Source organism: Triturus cristatus, chromosome 2_2 (assembly GCF_964204655.1).
Source record: "Triturus cristatus chromosome 2_2, aTriCri1.1, whole genome shotgun sequence".
Lineage (NCBI taxonomy): Eukaryota > Metazoa > Chordata > Amphibia > Caudata > Salamandridae > Triturus > Triturus cristatus.
This window is the reverse complement of record NC_140582.1, coordinates 318,849,297-318,872,001: the sequence shown is the minus strand read 5'-3', so window position 1 is coordinate 318,872,001 and position 22,705 is coordinate 318,849,297. Positions and strand designations below refer to the sequence as shown.

The window sequence follows — 22,705 nt, the reverse complement described above, 5'->3', positions numbered from 1 at the left end:
TCTGTCATTTGCCTTTGTGAAAAATTGAAGGCCCAAACTAGAATATATTACATGAAGTAGTGCTCAAAAGTCACTCCACAGGAGAGTGTCTTTTGAGTTGAGGCGAGCAGGTAAATTACCTGCTGAGAATGCTTTGATAGAAATTAATACATCCAATTATGCACTTGCCCATTCACTCCAATTTCAGAGAAATGGTCAAACAGAATGATGTGTGATCAACTGTGTCAAATGCTGTGGATAGACTGCTATGTGCCCCCTGGCTGTGTTCATCCATCAATGCCTTGAACATACTAAAATAAAATGGCTGGAAATAAATTAAACTGATTTTCTATAATAGCTTAAAATGAATCACTGCCAAATTATTTGAGTTATTAAATGCAAAGGAGAAAAAATTAAGGGCCCTATTCAGAGTTTGGAGGATGGAGTAAAGGCAGTCAGGGTGGCGAAGGACTATACGTCGGCCACCCGACCTTTACTCCTCCCACCAAATTTAAAGTTTGTAACTGGCCTATTAATTAACTCTGTAGGATTATTTGAACCAGTCATGGTTTTTCATATGAAGCCCTTTAAATGTTTGGTGGGCTTCCATCATTGGTAACTGATTCTTACAGCAATCATTTAAAAGTTTAACCTAACCCCCAAAGCAGGAGTTGGGAGTTGGATAAGAAAAAAACTAATGGCCCCCAACACCACAAGAGTTTCTCCCATGGTGTGGAGGTCATTTTTAGGTCTCACCTGTGTCAGCCTCCACTAGCGAATGCACTCTCGCTTGCGAGACAATTATGTTTAGTAACAGGCTTGGAAACCGCCCATTGCTTACCATTCATTAACATCATAGTTGCTTTTTTTTGCTGCCTTCTAATTGTGCAGCACTTGCAATGCATCACTTTCTTTTGTTTATATGGCACACGGGCCAACAACAGATTAATTATGCTTGATTGGCATACCTCTGCAGGTCATCAGCTGCTCAGACTGTGACTCTGGTACTATTTCTTCTGAAAAAAGTGCAACGGCGTGGTCAACGCTGGCTGCGTCATATCGCTGTTTTTTTTACCTTCTCCCCACCCCTTCCCTGTTTCTTCTTAACCTCTCCCTGTTTCTTCTCCCCTCTGCCCTCCTTTCCCTGTTTCTTGCCCATACCGTCTCTGTTTATTCTCCAGACAGAAGGGAAAAAAGCAATATGAAGTGGCCAGCGCTGGCCAGTTAATAGCACTTTTTAAAATACCCCATTATCCACCCTCAGCGTTACTCATTGAGTTGCCCATTCCCACCCTATTGCCAAGCCAAAAGCTCCCCCATAGGGGAGACCTATTGACTTTGGCATTGCTTGTTCTATTCTTACTGTCACTCACGAAGGACAGTAAGAATAAGCCCTCTGACATAAACCTGGCAGTCCTCCCAACTTTAAGCGGGCAGGCGGCCTGAGAATTTGGAAGACAAGATGCTCCGTCCACCGGGACAAAGTACCTTGTCCACTACACTCTAAATCGGAACCTAAGATGTCTGATTCTTAATTGATGAAATGTGCCAAAATACATCAATGGCTTGTCCACAAATTCTTTGAAAATACAATTGGGTTCAAGTATTTTGCATGGGAAAGGGGCCACTAATGTGATATATGTAACATGTTAGGCAGATCTGATTTGTTTGGAGTAGAGGGGGTTAATATAAGATGGTTCTGCCCTGACCCGAGCCATCACCAAGCTTCACATGAACAAAGCTATTCACTGACCCACATTTCTACTCTGCTGAAAACTGGAAGTGGTTCAATAATACAGAACACATGATCAACCTAGCATGGATCCCATCTTGTGATTGACTGAAAGGACACTTGCAGGGCCCATGAGACTGATTTGTGAACATATGATGATCAACCAAACGTTGGGACACACCAATGCCATGCCTGTAGAGATGCTAAAAAAACAATTGATGGACAGAATGCAGAACAATGTCATACATTCACCCCAGTACAGAGATCTGGGCCTAAATCCATCGTTTTTTTGCTCACCATGCCATTCCAGTTTGTACCCAGCCATATGCAAATCAGTCTTGACCCTGTCCTCAATGGGAACAGTCCAGCCCGAACTGCCAGGCCAGGTCCTCCCTGGACTGGAAACAAGCATCCTAGGACCTGTTTCGGGCTTTCAGCCCTCATCAGCCAGGATAGCTTGACTCCAGTGGGATGGAGAGCACGGGACACACATCTGGGCATACCCGTCCCACTCGGGGTGACAAATGCAAAAAGAACAAATGATGGACAGAATGTAGAACAATGTCATACATTCGCCCCAATACAGAGATCTGGGCCTAAATCCATCGTTTTTTGCTCACCATGCCATTCCAGTTTGGACCCAGCCATATGCAAATCAGTCTTGACCCTGCGCCCAATGGGAATAGTCCAGCCCGAACTGCCAGGCCAGGTCCTCCCTGGACTGGAAACCAGCATCCTAGGCCGGTTTCGGCCTTCGAGCCCTCATCAGCCAGGATAGCTTGACTCCAGTGGCATGGAGAGCACTGGACCCATGTCTGGGCATACACGTCCCACTCGGGGTGATAAATGCAAAAAGAACAAATTGATGGACAGAATGCAGATGTGGGTCCCGTGCTTACTACAACACTGGATTCAAGCTAACCTGGCTGATGAAGGGTGATGCCCTAAAACCAGTCCCAGGATGCTTGTTTCCGGTCCAGGGAGGACCTGGCTTGGCAGTTGGGCTGGACTGTTCCCACAAGACTGATTTGCATATGGCTGAGTCCAAACTTGGGTGGTGTGGTGAGCAAAAGAATGATGGATTAAACTCAGATCTTTTTGACTGGGGGTGAATGTTTGCATTGTTCAGCATTCCGTCCATCAATTGTGTCTTTTGCATATGCCAGTGGAGAGCACATTCATCTTCCAAGGTATTTTTTAGCAGTCTGGGACATTTTAAAGCCCTTGACGTGGGAAAGTGGTAAAAATACTACAATATACTCACTGTGCAGAATTCACCATGGTAGCATGGGGTAAAAGGTAGGGAACATGTAGACAATGATGATGGAGGTACGAGAGAGGCAGTGTGCGTCATCTCAGCCCCAGCCCGCCAGTCCGTTGTACCTCTGCACATGTATGGATACAGGTGTGGAGTAGCAACTGGCTGTTAGGAAAGTTCAGTGAAAGGGAAGGCCCCCAAGCAGCAACACAGTGCAATCACAATGTGTGGGGGCCTTTGGTATGGCTGAGTTATTGTGATGAATCTACCAGCAGAGTGCATGCCACGGTGCTTTCTTCATGCTAGATTCGCCTATAATCTCTCTGTCTGCAACCCACCTTCTAATCACTTAGAGCACTGTTGTCAAGCCAAACACAACACAGATGGGCTCCGGCTAAACATGACTAATGGCCTGTAATTTCTCTTGAATGGTCCATCTATTACTGTCAGTGATTTATTCATGCCTCCACATCAAATCTGTGTATAAACAGAGTGTGGTTATTAAATATTAAAATAGGGGCCCACGGATGTTTTCTTTTCATTTTTTCACTTTTTATGTCCTGCTGTGAACCGTGCTTCTATATCTTTTTCAAATTATTGTTTGGGACAATTATGAAGGAATTAAAGGGTACTCTGTGATAGTCAATGCATGTTAGCACACCTCAGGCTTTTCAAATGTATTTGGAACATTTGTTCTGTGCTCTGTTGCCCACCATGATCTGCACTTCCTGTTCACATAACATAACATTATATACCTTTCATCATCAAGCAAAAAATAAAAACACAATCTTAAAATACATAATATAAGAAACCCTTACACAAATTAGCAGGCAGATGAACAAATACATTCGAACTTTGTCTGAGGTGGTGAGTCTATAGTTTTTGTGAACACATGCTTTTATTTTGGAGTATTACCAGACCGAAAGCTAACAATCACCCACACTGAAAGATTAAGGTCTGACATGCTATGTGATGACTTACCATATTGTATTAACTTTATTTGTGCGCAAAAAGTTAATTGTCACACATTTTCTAAATTCTATGGGACCTATTCACAAACTACACCTTGTAGCACATGAAGTACTACTAACTGCAGTACAACTTCACATACTTCAAAGTGCTATTCACTAACCTAGGGATGGTGTTCGGTCCCTCAAAACTCTCCTATCTTTTCCTTGTGGGTGGTGGAGATCACTGCACACCTAAGTATATGTTTGTGTAGCAAATATGGGAGGAAAAAAGGGCAGTGGTTGAAAAATGGGAAAAACACATTACAAAATGGGAGGAGCTTAGGGAGAAGTAAGGAGTGGTTTAGGGAGTGGTATGGATGGATACCCACACATGAGTAGGCCTCTTGCTATTCACAAACTGCACTTCTAAATTTACTGCGTCCCAAAATGCCACAAAATAGGCGTAAATGTACTCCAGCCCATCCTCGGAGTGCGTCTAGCACCATATATGGTCACTCACTGGTACTGCAAGACACTCCCATGGAAAATAATGATGCAGGGACTTAAATTGAACCCCCATAAAAAGAATGTAAAATTAATTGCATTATTTAATTTTGGTATTGTTAAAAAGTTATAGTATATTAAGCAATTTATAATAGAAAAATAACAAGTAGTGATTTATAAATACTTTTTAAATTAAACATTTATTCAGAAAAATACAAATATTTGAATTAATTAAATTACTTTTAATTAAATGTAGTATGTATCAATTAAATATTAATATGCTAGTGTGGCTGAGATTGTGTCTACATTTCATTAAAAAAATATTTATGAAATAAATTATTGTATTATAATTATTTAAACATTTAATAAAAATATTATTTGAAGAAAACAGCTGCAACATTTTATATAATTATTTTAGGGTATTAATCATTATTTTAAGTTAATTTACAATTTTATTTTAAATTCAAATATGTTTTTTTTGTTTTACCAAATTAATAAATGTTATTCATTTTCCCTATACTATCCCATAGGGAGCTCTTCCCCAGTGGTGGAGATCTCTGTGTATGTGTGAAACTTTAATAATAATAACTTCAAACATGTAAATGTACTCTTCAGCATCTCCCACCCACCCACCACAGAGAAAGGTGGTGCCATTCAAGTCTATTCTTCAGTGTAAATCTACACTAGGAAATGCTGTCTAGCATAAAAATGTAGATTTATACCTAAGTGCAAGAATACGTTTGCAAATTAAATCTACCTATACAAATTTACCTTTATAAATAGGGTCCTATATGTCTAAAAGTTTTGCGGATTGCTCCTCTCTAACTTGTTTGTGCTGTGTATATCCATTTAATTTTTACAGGTGTAAAAAGATTTTATTACTTTTTCGTACCTTATTTGCCTCTCCTTAGTTTGCAGAGGTTGCCTAATTTTTCTTAACAAAATGACATTGTCTTGTGAGTGCCACGCGGGCTCTCTCCCCTGACCCCTTCTCCCCTCTTTTTTCCTCTCCCTGAAGAGTTTGTAAAATGTGTGACATACGTGCAAAAACTGCAACTAGGAGAGGAGAGCCATTTTCTTTCCTCCACTAACTTACCATTAGGTTGTGCCTAGAATTTAAATCTTAGAGTAAGAGGAGACTGGGGAGGGCTGATGGACAACCAGATTCTATAGCAGTCCAGGAAGAAAACAGGAGAGTGGGGATGGTAGAAGGGGTCAGTGTGCATAGGGAGTTCCAGGCTTGTGGGGGAAAACAAGTTACACCAATAGAACAAGTATTGGCAAAGCCAATCAGTCTAGCTGGCATTTTAAGTCCAGATTAAAACATAATAAAAAGGAGTACTGGAGCAAACAAATAACAGCCCTATTGTTTTCAGTATACAGCGAGTTTATGTGAAATCAACACATGCTGATTCAGTGTAATTTGGGATGTATAATAGACCCTCGTGGAATGCAATGCAAGCACAAGATTAGCGAGTGAATTATAACCCAAATAGCCAATGTAAGGGAGAAATCTTCCTGTGGCAGGAGACAGTGCCCATGTGAGGCATATTTTCAATCAATGATAATAAAAGGTGGGCAGAGAGTTCTGCTGTCAATCCAGAATTAAACATAAAATCAAAAGAATGGAGGTTTGGTGACTACTGGAAATAAAATGGTATGAATTCAAAACTAATTAATACATTTTCCCAATAAGTGAAAATGGGCTAGAAAATTATGTTAATGTAATAGAGTTAGGACATATTTGGGTTGGCAGAAAGTTCAGTGTTGTGTTTTTTTACAAGAGATGCATTTTACTTGAATGTAGATCCTTGTTTGAGGAACTGAAATATTGCTAAATGGAGAAGACAATACACTCTGTGTTTGATGCAGCACAAACGGTAGTAGGCATTTTAGCGTTTTTTAACGTCAGCATTTGTGAAATTAAGATAGATACTAATTGCAAGAAGGAGGCAAAGTGCACAATTATTGTATAATAACAAAACATGGCTGTGTCAAGATACAAACCAGGTTCACTGCAGGGATCACTAATAAAGAAAGACTGATGCAGGTAGCCTTACACAGTAGGCACAGAATTTAACATTGTTTCATTGGGTTAGGGACCAGTGAAAACAGGCTCTTCCGAGCAGTGCTATACAATGGAATGCAGAGTAGTTTGGCTTGTATGAAAAATCTGATGTACTTTTAGGTGCAATGAGATAGGTTGAGGTGGCAACATCATGGACATATGAGATTAACTCATCTGAGCAAAAGACCCTGAAGCTGCTCATGTGGACATTTGTTATGGCCTCCAAAGAGCTAGAGAGACCATCAGGTGTAATTGAATTAATTGCAATTTCAGATTGTTCCTTGATAACTGCTGCCACTGAATGAACAGTGGGACCACGAATATCAAATAATGTGAGAACGAGAATCCAAGGCTCTTATTTGGAACCTGAATCTATAGAAGAAATCAACCACTGCTGAGCATACGTTTTCCAGAATAATGATAATAAAAAGATTTCTTTGCAATGGTTTAGCGTGCTTTTAATAAAAATATTTATGAACTATTACAACTTCTTGCACAAATACGTGTAAAAGGTAAACACGGCTAGTATAAATTATCAAGAAAAAATAAATTAACCAAATAATATTAAGAGTATTATATTGTGCAGTGGAAAGTAGAAAGCACTATATATTGCAGGGTAAGGCAGGGACACACAGGAGAAAATAATTGTTAAAATATACATGTAACAATGATAAGAGAAGGATGGAAAATTAGGGGAAATACGTGTGTGTGTTTGTGTGTGGCAGAGGAAACTCTGCCAGTGTAAAACTGCAATAAAAAAGTTAGTAAACCAAATACCTAATAATCTATCTGAGATTAAATCTGAAAGGGTGTAGTTTTTATTGTAATTGTGCCATACATTTGATAAAGGTGATCAAAAGTAGAAAAGACTAGAAGTAGATACTTTCCTTTAAGTATAGATCTGCAGAGACTTCTTGAACTAGCTAATAACATGTAAGCATAGACGTTTAGATTGGGAGGGATCATGGTGGAACTGCACTTGCCTCCCAAATTCAAAATGTCTGAAAGAAGATGGGTTCTGAAACACAATTTTAAGGCTTTTGGAAAAGTTCTGGTCAGTAAGCTGTATAATGTTTCAAAGTTACTCAATGTACTTTATTTACAATTATAAAAAGAATTGGAGGTGCGCTAGCACAGAACTTTGGAGGGAGTCTGATTGGTCGTTACCTGGAAGGGGAACCTTTTGAGTCCCACGTCAATTGAAAGGAGTGGTCTGAGGGATATGAGCAGATCTATTACAAAACAACGCCCCCGATACTAAAAGAATGAAGGAAGGAAAGTAATATGGGGACATCTGAAGAGCTAAAAGCTGCAGATAGATCAGGTAGAATGAGGGCGGAATGTAAGTGAATACATTGAACAGAAACAACAAGGTGAACAGAAGCAATAAAGTTCTCAATAAATTGGATTTTCAGTAGAATGGTGGGCATGAAAGCTCAACTTGAAGGGACTGAGTAGGTTTCTGGAAGATAGATATATAGCAAGGCAGTTGAATCCTAGGAATTCCAGTATCTTGGAGAAGAAACAAAGTTGTGATAGTAGATAAAGGGTTAGCTGTGGGACTTTTTTGTAGGGGTGCTATAACAGCCGATGTGAAGCATTGTGCATTAGTTCCAGGTAAGAGGGAGTGATAAAACAGATTCTAGATAGAAAAAGACCTTGGAAGAAAGAGCCTTCTGGATGGAGGAGCTCCAAAGATGGGCATGTTAGATTCTTGCTTTTGAACATATAGATAAACTCTGCAGGTGAAGTAGTAGAAAACCGAGAGAGAGCAATTAAGTGCATTTGGTGTTGTGGGGGAGAAGGAAGGAGAGGGAGCTTAGAAAGTAAAGTGGTGTGGGAGTCTCTGATACTGGTGATCTTGGCAGTGAGATGTACGGGATGAGAATCGGAGTAAGTGGAAGGTGCTATTGCTGGGTAAATTAAACTGCAAATTGAACGTGATGGTGTTGTGAGTGAGTCTCAAGTATAAGATTACTTTGAAAGCAGGTGGGCTCGGCGTTGTCAAATGCTAGAGTAAGTGATGCTCACAGAGTGTGCCCAGAGAGTCCCCAACATTCAAGGCAGTGGCAGATGGTGGAAACTCTTCACCCACCCATGAACAGACAACTGTGCTCCCTCTCAAGGGCAGGTATACCTGATATGGATCTTGGCTGGAGACTAGGGCTCCCAGGTGGCCCACCCAAGTACCCTTTATGCTGACTCCAAAAGCCCTAAAGGCCTCTTCAAAGAGGGTGCAAAATATAAACATCTGCCTGGGTGGCATAGGTATGAGTCTGCTTCAGGCAGGTTTGTTTGTCTGGGTGCAAACTCTGTAACGCAAAAATGTGCTGTGGCAATGCAAATGAGTGAGCACCCCTCAGGGATTGTGCATTGGCACAACCTATATTACAGACGTTGATGTGAGGACACTTCCATAATATCAGCTTGCAAAGCCCATACAAAAAGCACTCCAAATCTGTGTTTTCCACTCAAGAAGGTAGTAACTTAAAATAATACAGTACCCATAAATCTTACCTTTGGAAACTGGCTAGCATAAGTTAGACAGTCCAGGCAGTGGGCCCCAATGGTCATTTCATCAAACAGTATGGATTGGTGTGTGAAATTCAAGCAATTTGCTGTTTTGTAATTACGTCGAATTTCGGGAAAATTACAAGACACAAAGAACGCATTTTGCACACAAAAAAACCTGCGAAAAACACGACTGCTGCAAACAACAGTCACTTGCTTTTTAGGTTGTCTGCCTTGTTCCTGCACTCCTGTGCTATAATTTTCTGTGAACTGAGACATAAAAACGCATTGTGGCATGATGGCATTATTTCAGGAATTTTGTGTGACAAGCGTAATGTGAAATCCCCAAAATTACTTTAAATTTCTCCAAGGCCTAGTCACCACTTTTATATAGTATTCACTCTCCAGAAGGGTCTCTTGCTACTGCACTTAATTGCACTCCTTTTTGGGTATTCCATCCCGCCACCCTCTGCTGTACTACTGGAGGGATGGCATGAACCATCAGTCAGGTAGGCCTGCTCAGAAAAGGGGAAGCGAATCTATGATCTACTGTACTGCAAATGATGAAGGAAGTCAGGAAGAATGGCACAGCAGAGGTGTCTAAGACGGAAGTCGCCCCAAACAGAGGATGAAACAGAAATAAATTGTAGGAGAATATAGCGCATACCTTTGTTCCTGGTAACCCTGGCAACCCAGGCTCTCCCTGTGGACCGAGGAACCCCGGCTCGCCCTTAAAAAGATAAACACAAAAGGCAAAAATTCAGTTTTAAATAGTACAGTACAGTGCTATAAAAAGAACTTTCTTCTGATAGGTCCTGGCCTGCAAAGGATTGTGTCTGCTCTGCTCATGGACAGAATAATGAGCGAATGCTCACACATCTAATATTATAACAGACCTTCTGCTTTCACATGCCACATTCATTCGCATAGTGTGAAAGAAACTCTGGGCTTTTGTCCCAACAAATTCTGAATATAACCTTTGTACAAAAAAAGTATGATTTTTTTCATATAACATTTTTACATTAGGTAGCCAATCTATGAAATAGCTTGTTTTAGAATATACGCACATTTAAAGTCCAGCACATAAGTGCCCTGTTCTTCATTTGGGCACAAACTATTGCAGAAGTTTCTATATTACTGATTTGGGCACAAACTGGAGTTTGTGCTCTAATCGTTAGAACTTGTTTATTGATCCCACTCTTTTTCTCTGCACAAATTTTGTCAGGTAAACCCTTGGGGATTTTTTACGGGAAAAACACTGTACATTCTGGGTTATGTGGCTGGCAACACGGGAAAATAAGCGGCATTACTGCTTAGTCCCCAATTCCAAGGTGTGGAATTCAGATTGTGCAGTAATATTGCACCTGTTTAATAGTGCACCAAATTAACGGTAAATTTGTAATGAAGTCAATAGCACACATTAAGTAACCCTAGAATTATGAAAATGTATTTAAGTCCCTAATGCACGTGATTCAATTTTGCACGAGCCATAGGGGCATATTATCAAGGGCCAGCGATAAATATCGCAAAGCGCGCTTAGCGCTTGCATATTTATCGCCGGCTATCTCTGGAATGTATTGCCCGGTTAGCGCGTTATCAACAACGGCCATCGCAGAGGCGATAAAAATTCCAGAGATAGTGTGGATATCGCCGTTTTCCATGGTGGAAAACGGCGATATCCTAGATGATAGGGGTCTGTGGTCTTAGCCACACAATCCACACCCCATGTTAGGTATGCCTTAGTCAGGAATTTAACAGACGTTAAATTCCTGCGTTAAGGCATACTTAACGTGATTTTAAATATCGCTAACCCTCGTTGTCAATATGATGAAGCTGGGTTAGCGATATTTTCCCAAGGGAGTCTTGTCAGGCACGCCTCCTTTGCATCTCATTAGCGATGTGATGGGAGGCATGCTGACAAGGGGCGCTATTGCCAGGAGACACGCGCTAGTGTGTCCTTGTTGATAATGCGATAATATTATCGCCGCTTTCGCCCCAAAAACGGGCTCTAAAGTGGCGATAATATTATCGCCACCCCTTGTTGATATGCCCCATAGTTTTGTTTACATGAATTAGCAAAAACGTAATAATGTAGGAATATATGTATATGAAGTTCACGACTTTATCCTTGAATTCATGTGTCAACCCCTATTTTGTCCATGCAATTCACTGGCTACAGCACTCTTACAGCGTAGACTACGCGACGGTGATGGTGGCGGTGAAAGAGTGTGTTAAGCAAGAAGAAAACGGTGAATGCCAACAAGTGCCAATCAGAGGTAGTTGAGTGAATTTATGCACAAACACAAGTTGAAACCCTCGCTGTTAGTGGCAGCCCTTATCTCCCGCGTGTCTCAGCGACATGTACTGCAGGAGGGAGCAACAGTTCCCAAAACCGGATTAGCATGCAGGCAAAAACAAAACACAGCAACCAACGGGAAAAGGTAAGGAAAGAGGCATGTCGAACTTAAAAACGAGAGAGGAGAAAGACAATCAGAGGGAGGGGGAAGAGATAGATAGATAGATAGATAGATAGATAGATAGATAGATAGATAGATAGATAGATAGATAGATAGATAGATAGATAGATAGATAGATAGATAGATAGATAGATAGATAGATAGATAGATAGATAGATAGATGGATGGATGGATGGATGGATGGATGGATGGATGGATGGATGGATGGATGGATGGGCAAGGAGACAGTAAGAGAGAGGGAGAGAAAGAAGGAGAGAAGTGAAGCAGAGAGCAAAGAGCAAAGAGAGTAAAAAGATAAAGCGATAGAAATGGAGACACAGACTAATGGGGAAACAGAGAAAGACTCTGAGGGAGGCAAAGAGAGATAGCATGAGAAAAGGACTGTGAGAGAATGACAGAGAAAAGGCAGTGAGAGAGAGGGAGGGGGAGGGATCGGAAGAGGTTAGGTGGCTGGAAGGGAGACAACACAAGAGTGGAGAACCAAGACAATCGAGGAAAAAACAAGAACAAATAAATAAAACTGGGGACGAAGGAAGGCAAGTGAAATCAAATATTTTGTGGATGTCGCTGTTTGTGGCCAGGTTACAACATCGGGCATATCAAAAACGTGACGTATTTGAGATAATTACCCGCACTACACGTGAGAGTTCAAAATTTGCGAACATACGTGACAAGAATTTTCAATTCTATTAAGGACACGGAGGCGAGGATTATGCTTCTCATTTCTTTACTAGAAATTTGCTCAGCAGCCAATCATGTTACAGTAAACTAAAAAACCACAATACCCATGAACCCACTGGGCATCACGTAACAACCATAGAGAATGCATGTATAAATAGTCAGCAAGAGAATATCACATCCTCTTTCTTTGGTAGATAGCAACAGTCAGAAGAAGGAAAAAGTGCAACAACTGGAAGGGGCTTGGAGAAAAACTTGGAGCTTGAACACTGCAAGTGAAGACCAACAGGATGGAACAGTTGATTTGATGCTTGAATCGACATCCGAAAACTGGAACCAGCAAGCGTCCGAAAGATAATCCAAGACAAAAGGAGAGGAGCGCAGCTCACTTTGGATCAGAACCTGAAAAAGATATAAAGTCGTAATACACCATTCCGAAATGCAAGAAAAAGCATAGGATACTTAGGGAGGGAAGAGAAAAAACAAGGAATTTATCCAAATATACCAGATCAATATATCCGAAAATATATAATTGAAAAGTCTTATATGCAAAGGTATGTGTGCAAAATACATGACAGAAAAAATGGGTGGGATAATCCTCGCCTCCGTGTCCTTAATAGAATTGAAAATTCTTGTCACGTATGTTCGCAAATTTTGAATTCTATGTCAGGACCGGAGGCTCCGATTATGCTTGTTCAAAGCTGAGCCACCACAACAGAAGCAATATCCAGAATAGGCTTATAATAAAAAGTTTTAAACATAGAATCAGTTGACCAATCAGCTGCTTTCATAATATCTATTAAGGTCACACCCATAGAAAAAGCCTTGGAAGCCATAGCTCCACGAGTTGAATGTGCACCAAAAACAGTAACATCAATACCTGCTTCACTCATTAACCATCTGACCCATCTGGCTAAAGTAGCCGGGGTCACAGGGCGAAAGGGTTTTTGCAACGCAATCAACAATTGACCATGCATATCTTGTCGAAATTGAGCAGTACTTACCTCATAATCCTTAATGCATTGCACTACACAGAGTTTTGGATTATTGGGAAAACGTGGGTAAGTGACTGAAGCAGTATTACACTTAGTACGTCTGGAAATGGAAAAAGTAACCCCTTCCGGAGAAAAAGTACGACCTGCAAGATCTAGCGCGCGAACATCCGACACACGTTTGCAAGAAACTAGACATAAAAGCATAGTTAACTTAGCTGATAATTGTTTGCGGGATAAAGAATCGTTGGCAGGCCAAGCCTCCAAGAAACGTAAGACAATAGACACATCCCACAATGCAACATACTTAGGACAAGGAGGCTTTACCAATCTGATACCTCTGAGTAATTTGGAAATCAAAGGATGTTCACCTGCAGGTTTACAATTAATAGGAATATGCCCCGCCGAAATGGCCGAACGGAAATTGTTGACAGTCCGATATGCAAGGCCTGAGGAAGCAAGGGAAGCTAAGAAATTCACAATCAAAGTGACATCTGTATTAGAGGGATCCACTTCCCGTTGAGCGCACCAATCACACCAACGTTTCCATGCGGCTGCATAACGTTTGTGTGTGTTGGGAGACCAAGCGTCGTTGATAAATCTGGAAGCGTCTCCCGAAAGGCCTGAGACTTGCCAGCGATCCCCGAAACCCGCCATGCCACTAGAAAGAGTTGACCCGACTCTATTAGAGGATGAGGATTGCCGAGGGGATCCAATAACAGATTCCACAGTTGGGGAAGAAGAAATGGCACTGCACAAGACATCTGCAGAAGAACCGGGAACCAAGCCTGAGCCCTCCAGAGAGGGGTGATCAGAATCAACTCCGTCCGATAAAATTTCATGCGAGCCAGAACCCTGGAGATCATGACAAACGGGGGAAAGGCGTAACACAGGAGAGACGGCCATGTCTGTAGAAATGCATCCGTGGCAAGAGCCTCCGGATCCGGACGCCAACTGAAGAACTGAGGAAGTTGAGTGTTGAGGCGAGAGGCAAAAAGATCGATCTGGCAGGGGCCCCACACACGAGACAGGAATCTGAACACCCGAGGGTGAAGTCTCCAGTCGCTGAAATCTCGAAGGTGACGAGAATTCCAGTCTGCCACCAGATTGCTGTGACCCGGCAGGTATTCCGCAATCACCGTGATGTTTCTCTGAAGACAAAAGTGCCAAAAATCTTTGGCTATCTCTGCTAGAATCTTGGAACGTGTCCCCCCTAGTTTGTTGACATAACGGACCGCTGAGACATTGTCCATGCGCAGGAGAATGCAACAATTCGTCATGCGAGGAGATAGACAACGGATCGCAAAGGACCCCGCCAGAAGTTCCAGGCAATTGATATGGAGAGATAATTCCTCCGACGACCACCGGCCTCCCGTGGAGATTGGACCGCAACGGGCTCCCCAACCCCACCGACTGGCGTCGGATTCTATCACCACCTCCGGGGACACTCCGAACAGGGCTCGGCCATTCCAGGACTCCATGTGTTCCAACCACCACAACATCTCCCACCTCGCTTCCTCTGACAGAGGAATCTGATCCGAATACTTGAGGCCTTTCTGGAGATGACGGATTTTGAGTCGCTGAAGCGCCCGATAATGGAGAGGACCCGGGAAGATGGCCTGAATTGATGAAGCTAACAGACCGACAATCCGAGCTATAGACCTCAACGACACAAGCTGTTTGTGTAAAATCAATCTCAACTCCCGTTTGATTGACCTGATCTTCTGAAGGGGCAATAGCAGTTGGCAAGAGAGGGAATTGATCAGGAAACCCAGAAATTCTATCGACTGCGAGGGGTGAAAAACAGATTTCTGAGGATTCACTAGAAATCCGAGTGACTGTAAGAGATCTATTGACCATTCCAAATGGAGCATTAACAGACGGGGACAGTGAGCCATGATAAGAATGTCGTCCAGATAAATTATCAGACGAACTCCCCGAGCTCGCAGTGACTCTACCACAGGTCGCAGAAGCTTCGTGAAGCACCAGGGTGCTGACGAGAGGCCGAACGGGAGAACTTTGAACTCGTACCAGACACCCTGCCACTGGAATTGAAGAAATCGGCGATGAGGACCGTAAATGGGAATCGACAAATACGCATCCTTCAGATCGAGGCGGACCATCCAGTCCCCTTCCTGAAGAAGATCCCTCAAAAGATGGATGCCCTCCATCTTGAAGTGGCGATAGACAATCCAGCCGTTGAAGTCTTTCAGGTTGAGAACTAACCTGGAACCGCCTCCTTTTTTCTGAACTAGAAAGACGTTGCTTGAAAAACCCTGAGGATGAGGAAAAGACCGGACAATAGCCCCTTTCCTCAGGAGGGAGTCGATTTCCTCGGAAATAATCGCCTGATCGTGAAGAGAGAACATCAAGGGAGAAGGAGGGAAAGGTTGACTTGGGCAACTGAAAAACTCTATTCTGAAACCTTTGACAGTCTCTAACACCCATGCATCGTTGGAGATCATGAGCCAATTTGGAAGGAAAAACTGAATCCTGCCCCCCAACATGACCTCTGTAACAGAGATCAAACTCACCTGAAGCGGAGGAATCGTGATGTCCTCCCTGTTGACCGCCGGCACGTCCTTTGCGGAATTGGTATCGACCTTTACGGGAGGGGTAGAAGGAAGGCTTGTTGGAGGCGGAGTTGGGGTCCTGACCTCCACCACGGTGGGACTGGAAACCACGCTGGTTAGATTGGTTAAAGCCGCGGCCGAACGATCGTCCCCTATATCGTCCGGCCCTTCCAAAAACCGGGCGAAAAGCCCGTCTAATAGAAGCCTGAGCCTTGTCCAGACCACTGAAAGTGGCGACAAATTTTGTAAGTTCCTTGAGAAAAGGATGTCCAAACAATAAACCCTGCGCCAAAGGGCCGGATTCAGATGAGGAGAGCTCAGCCAATTTTGGGTCCAATTTTAATAAAATAGAACGTCTGCGTTCAGAAGACATGGCACAATTGGCATTACCCAATTGACAAACAGCTCTTTGAGCCCAACCAATGAGGTCGTCAGGATCAATGGCGGAGGAAGACTCTTTGGCCTGATAACCTAAATCCAAAATTTTGGTGAGAGGTCCCAATAAGTCCAATAACTTATCTTGACAAGAGCGCCAAGCTCTATCAATGCCTCTCTTGGGGTCCTTGGCATATTTCTTAAGATAAGTCACCATAGTCGGATCCACCTCCGGAGTGTCTGCTAATTTGTCTGCTAAATCAGGCCGTGGACATTCAGAACGGAGACGGGTACGCACATCCTTGTCAAAAGGTTGACGAATGTGTGCCTGGACGTACTCCGCCACCTCCTGAGACGGGAGCCAAGAGGAAGAAGTAGGATGTATGATGTCGGAAGGATCAAAGGTCAGAACCTGGGGATGCGATGGCGCATCAACAAAATGTTCCTTCCGGGCCTTCTTACGAGGAGGAGAAGTGACCCCATGATCCGAGGAGGAAGAAGTAGAAGTGCTATCATCGTCTGTCTGACGAGCTGGAGGGGACGAAGGCTCCACGGGAGGCTGACCATAGGAATGTTCAGAAGAAAGGGCCTTGGCCAGTTTAACAAAATCAGATTTATGTGGATTGGATAGTTTGGAAGATTTAGCAGACCTGGAGGACTGTGAAGATTTTGACGATTTTGAAGCTTTAGAAGATTTAGAGGTAGGTAGCCAACCCTGTTGCACCGCATATTGGGACAAATGACGTTTCAAAGGTGTAATAGCGCGAACCAGCGCCTTATTCACGGACGTTTGAACACCCATGTCAAGAGCCTCTACCAAATCCTGCTCCATAGAGCCAGAGGCGTCTTCATCATCATAGTAATAGTAAGCATCCTCCTCAAAATATTCAGCCATGGCAGTGCCTGGTGTAAATAAAGCCCACAAGAGGAAGGATATCAACAAATAATCACGTATGCCAAAGCACAATAAAGGGGGAGCGGCAGAACCCCGTAGGCAAGACCAAACACCAGGTTAATGACCTGGAATTATTTAAATATTTGAATGTGGAGGGAGGGCTTGCCAAGCACAAAAATAAATAGCCACTCTAGGCAGAGCCTATGCAAAATTATCCAGCCCCAACTGTGTCAGAAAACAGCAGGACGTCAACAGGGGCAGTAAAAACAGGCTGTGGGCATATGAGCAAAGAAGCGCTGCTCTCGCGCTGAATTCCTGAAGAGAAACGATGTTTGTCAACAAGAAATATGGCCGCCGCGCATGCGCGGTAATGACCGCCTGAATTTAATAAAAGAAAGAACTACGCGACACGCGCGTAGCCTTTCAGCCCCGTTTTCTCCCTCTCCACGTGAATAATGAGGCGCGGGCGCCTAGCGCCCGAACCGGGGAGGTAGACACACGCTCCCTGCAACGCGCATACGCCGCCAATACAAATGAGCAATACTCGCGAAAATTGAAGTCAAACTGAAAACGCGCACAGCGCTAGCAATACATGCAAAACAGAAATAACCAAAACATTGCCATAAGTAAAAACAGCTTAGAGTAAGCAAAATGCACTTAACTGGCTGCGGAGCAGCAAAGAAAGAGGATGTGATATTCTCTTGCTGACTATTTATACATGCATTCTCTATGGTTGTTACGTGATGCCCAGTGGGTTCATGGGTATTGTGGTTTTTTAGTTTACTGTAACATGATTGGCTGCTGAGCAAATTTCTAGTAAAGAAATGAGAAGCATAATCGGAGCCTCCGGTCCTGACATAGAATTGGAGACTACAATCGGGCGCAGAAGCGCGTTGTCGTTCACTGAAGGGGGCACGCGCTCGACGGCTCAGAACGTTCCAGCACCCCAGCAAGCGCGGGCCGGGCCCCAGTCACGTGCGAGAAGTTACAGCACTTTTACTCGATCTGCTTCAGTAATTACAGGGCGAGTGCAAGGCTGCGAACACGTAACCTAATATTTTTTTTTCCCTCCAGTGGTTAAAAAGACTCAGAAATATCTTTCAGTGCATTCCCATCATTTCCAGAAACTGGATTTCATTAAGGTCGATATTACGAGGTCAAGAGGAAGCATTGTTTTTTTTCATAACACTGGGGATAATTCTCGCCGTATTACATTTCTTCACGTCTCGAAATGTGATGTGAATTTGACTGAAACGAGCTACCGCGATACCGTGCACCACGTATGGTGTTTTAAAACCAACTTAATATCTCGTTCCGGAAAACTGAAGCCAAAGGAGACGGCGAGGTTTCCAAAAGAAACAAGTATTGGCAAAGCTCATAGTCCTGAGTTTAATGTGCTAAAGCAAGCAGAGTTCCGGTATTACGACAAGACCTGCAGAAAGGAGCTAGCAGGAGTGGACAGTGAATGCTATAGTTGGGATGTAGTCCTTCGTGTAGTTCAAAGCAAGCACTTGATGAAGAGTGGAAGGATACGACCAAATAGCCAATGACATTACGTGAGAGATGAATACCACACAGGGCTGACTCAAATTATGATTGACAAATCTCAAGCCAATGGCTGAAAGAGGCTGGTGAAAGAAAACCAATGGCTGAAAGGGGTGGGCTCAAATCCTCTCTATGTATTGATAACACATATATATACCTGACAACTGTGTTCCAAAAACCCAGACCCAAAGAATGCCTTAAAAATACTTCAAAGACATGCAGTGTTATAGGTGTTGGGGTTTCAAAGTAATGAATTTTGCTGGTTCCGATAAATGTGCAAGTAGTACTCATAAATAGGAAAATCAATCTCATAACGTTTTCTGCCAGCTACACAGTTTGTTAACTTTGATATTACTGACAATGTTCTATTTGGTTGGGATACCACAAGCCAGTGGTTGCCTTGCTTCTATGCTACATTGTAGTACACGCATTCTGACTAACTCAACATTTGTACATCGGGGAAAAAGGCGGGATAAAGGCTTCTGGGCCAACATTTATGATGTAAGAGAATCTGTAGCTTGGGTTTCCATATCTTACCCCACAGACAGACCAGGACAATGCTATAGTCCCGGAACATCACTCTTAGCATGGCCTAGAAAACATTGCCAACAAGATCCAGCACACTTTTGTGTTCGAATTGTCTTCAGATGATGGCCTCCGTCTGATGGAAACACCATAGCCTCTAATGCACCTGTTGACTTTTAAAGACACAGGTGACTCAATTGTAAAGAATTCCCGGAATGAGGTTAGTTTATCATCAGTATGGATGATACTATTAAACACGTCGAAATACATCTGGGCACGTACACAGATCACCCAAATATATTAGCTGCAATGTTGGCCAACACAAACATGTCAGTGTTACTCTGAATCTCTCTAGACCAGTGTATGTCAGAATATTGAAAACAAAAATGTAATCCTACACAATTATTGTGATCAGAACATTGACTACCATTGTATTATGAAGGTAGGTATACTTATGTGAAAATAGATTTACTAGTCTCCATAGCTATGTGCGTTGAAGATATATTTATATTATCAAGGTACATGTATGTGGTGTTAAGCATAATAAATCTATGCTTACCTAAATTTCTTACCTTCACAATATTATGGCAGTCAATGTTCTGAGATCATGAAAATCTGCCATTGTAATATAGAGGGACACACCCTTTTTCTCCTTATGAAGTGCCATGAGCGACAATAGCCTGGTGTATATAGTATGTACATTGTGACTGCCATGTTTATTTAACAATACATTGTAATTTGAAATGCTTGCATCTCTTCTGCCTCCCTTCCTGTCTTTCATGTCATTGGCTACATCTGCAGCAGCCTTTTTGTGGCACCACAAAAAGTCTGGTTAAAATAATTGTTCACATAAAGCTATGTTTTCAAGGGATAATAGGCTTGTATTCCTTACAAGAAAATTAAAACTTCTGGAAAATTGGGATACAGTTTATAATTATCAAAAATGTTGCCAGAAGAAAGAAAAAGAATGAAAGTTGTACAATGTTCTCAATCATCCTGCAATTACATAACTTGTAATTCGTAAGGCAACCCAAGACCGAAGAAAGTTGTCTTAATCTGATAATGAAGACTCAAATAAAGCAATTTCAAAAACCTAAATCATAAGCCGCCGGTTTATCAATCAAGAAGGAAAAAAAAAATCCTTATTCCATCCTGCATATCTACATCAAACAGGTCCTGCTGAGTGGTAGCCCATATTCCATGTGGGTACATTTATGGAATTATTTTCATCAAAATCTATAGAGAAAGAAACAGATGGAGAACAAAATCCCGTCCTCCTTCTCTAGACTTGTGAGCGGCTTTTGCTCCCGATTTTTTTTACCCCCGCAGTACTGTGTCCATGGGGAGACAATTTCATAGTCAAAGGGTTGAGGGATATATTAAGTCATGAAAAGACAAACTTCAGGATGCGACATGGCATTCACCCCAGATATGTGACTCGCGAAGCATTTGCAACCAAAATAGCATTCAAACTTGATATGCTCCAGTGTGAGGCCCAAGGATCAGTGCAACTCTCTGGCAATGACAGCTCTAAACCAAGATCTGGCCAATGTTTGGCTCTGCATTCTTCTCCTATGGAAATATTTCAAAAGTAAATAAAAGTAGCCAAGGCCAAATAAACTACATTTGTTGTCTGGATGTTCCCAGTATCTCTCTCTCTTCCAAAATTCCTCTACTTACACAAAATAATGCTATACAGTACTAGAACCAGAATGGAATTCAATTATTTTCTATTCATAAGCCTCGGGACGTTTGATAATCGGTGTCTATGACTTTCTGGTTTTAATGAACATTCATTTCCATCTCAGACTGCGTTGTGGGCGTGCAGGAACCGGAACAACTGCGTCCCCATGACTATATATCCGCACTGCATATTGCCGACATGAATCTGAGACCATTAAAGGTTTGAAACGTATACCGGAGCAGCAGTAACCTATAGGGATGACTTTGTTTCACCACCAGCCAAGGGTTCAAGGAATCGATTTAGTCTCCCTGGTTTAAGAACAGATCCCGCTGGGTCTATATGCTGAGTGTCATGAGCCAATTGCTGCTAATTTATTCCAGGAATAAATTAATATTGCTAATCAAGGATCTGCATTTTATACATTCTTTCAGTTTTGATGCACCTAATATTTTATGTAAATATTTCTGTGAGCAGGAATCAGGGACTATTTAAATGAAAATAGTATGGCTGTCCTGAGGAAGGCAACATGCCGAAACGCGCAAAGAGAGATTTTGGGCCTCATGTAGGTAAATAAATTTTACCGGTTCTTAAATACCGAGCCGTACCGAATCGGTAAATTAGAATCGGTAAGTTATATGTAGGTAAAAATTCGGTAACAGTTACCGATTCGGTAACATTCGGTAATCACGAATCGGAATTCACCGAATCGGTAAATACCGAGGTGGTATTTACCGAATCGGAAAATACCGAGGTGGTATTTACCGAATCGGAAAATACCGAGGTGGTATTTACCGAATCGGAAAATACCGAATCGGTATGTACGGATTCGGTAAATAAAATCACATGACTTGACGAAACAGCTAATCCTGTGCAACGACAGCCCACCCAACCAGGAAGTGCCCACACCCAGGCAGGTGTACATAATTAGCCGAAGTGGCCACACCCAGGCAGGTGTACATAATTAGCCGACCCTGGAGAGGCTTGGAGTGCAGAGGAGAGGCAGGGAGCCGTTGCATGTGCGAGCGGGTAAACGAACAGCATGTCCAGCCAGAGAACACAGAGAGACGGAGGGGAAAGGAGGAGGAAGCTGAAATTCAGCCCCAAGGAACTCCAGGTGCTGGTGGAGGAGGTGGTGAAGCAGCACCAGAAGCTGTTTGGAAGGCAATCCCTGCAAGTGCCTGAGGCTGAAAAGCGCAACATATGGCTGGCCATCCAGGCGCAGGTCAATGCTGTGGGAGTGACCCACAGGGACATTGAGGTCCTCAAAAAGCGCTGGTATGACCTGAGGATTGTAACCAAGAGGAAGATGGGCGACATCCAGAAGGAGGCCAGCCAGACCGGAGGTGGAACCAACAGGGCACCTGCCCTCACCGAACTGGAGGAGCTGGTGGCGGCCACAATCGAGCAGGAGAGCGTCGTGGGCCTTGGGGACGCCGACAGCTCTGCCAGAGCCGCAACACACCAAGGTAAGACGAAAGCACAGCAATGTAGCCCCCCCTACCCCTATCCCACATCCCCCATTGTGAAACGAGAATCACACTGCAGTCCACACGTGTCAGTGCAGACAGGCAATGCATTCCGGGAGATGTAGTCAGGGCAACACTAACCATGACGTAAATGTTACAGGGCAACAAGGCATGTCACGCACTCGAGGCACAAGGAGACAGAGGACATATTGGAATGTGAAATGATTTATTGTGACGCTTGCAATGCAGCCCTTCGGGGACACTGAGCCAATGTTGTATTTCTGTCCACAGATGTGACATCATGCAGGACAGGGCATGCTGCAGGAGAGACGGCACACCGGCCACAAATATCACCTCCAGCCAGCACAAGTTCAGACCAGGGAGCAGGCCCCCTGGCAGCCGCACCACCAACACAGCCAGCCTCGCCGCACCCAGAGCCAGCATCACCTCACCGAGAGCCAGCATCACCACAACCAGAGCCAGCATCGCCACT

At 43.1% G+C, this 22,705-nt stretch overlaps 2 protein-coding genes across 2 annotated transcripts in view; both read right to left on the bottom strand.

Moving 5' to 3' along the window:
• Positions 1-22,705, bottom strand: part of COL25A1 (collagen type XXV alpha 1 chain) — an 898,191-nt gene that overhangs the window by 119,899 nt on the left and 755,587 nt on the right. The window contains exon 17 of the mRNA XM_085641379.1: positions 9,670-9,732. Within this exon, the coding sequence (XP_085497505.1) occupies positions 9,670-9,732 (63 nt within the window). The remainder of the gene's footprint in view (positions 1-9,669; positions 9,733-22,705) is intronic.
• Positions 12,365-16,992, bottom strand: LOC146862190 (uncharacterized). Its single transcript, XM_085643392.1, has 3 exons — positions 15,684-16,992; positions 15,376-15,497; positions 12,365-12,559 (listed from the first exon to the last, which is right to left on the bottom strand). Exons 1-3 carry the CDS (start codon positions 16,990-16,992, stop codon positions 12,365-12,367), a joined length of 1,626 nt encoding a protein of 541 aa, XP_085499518.1.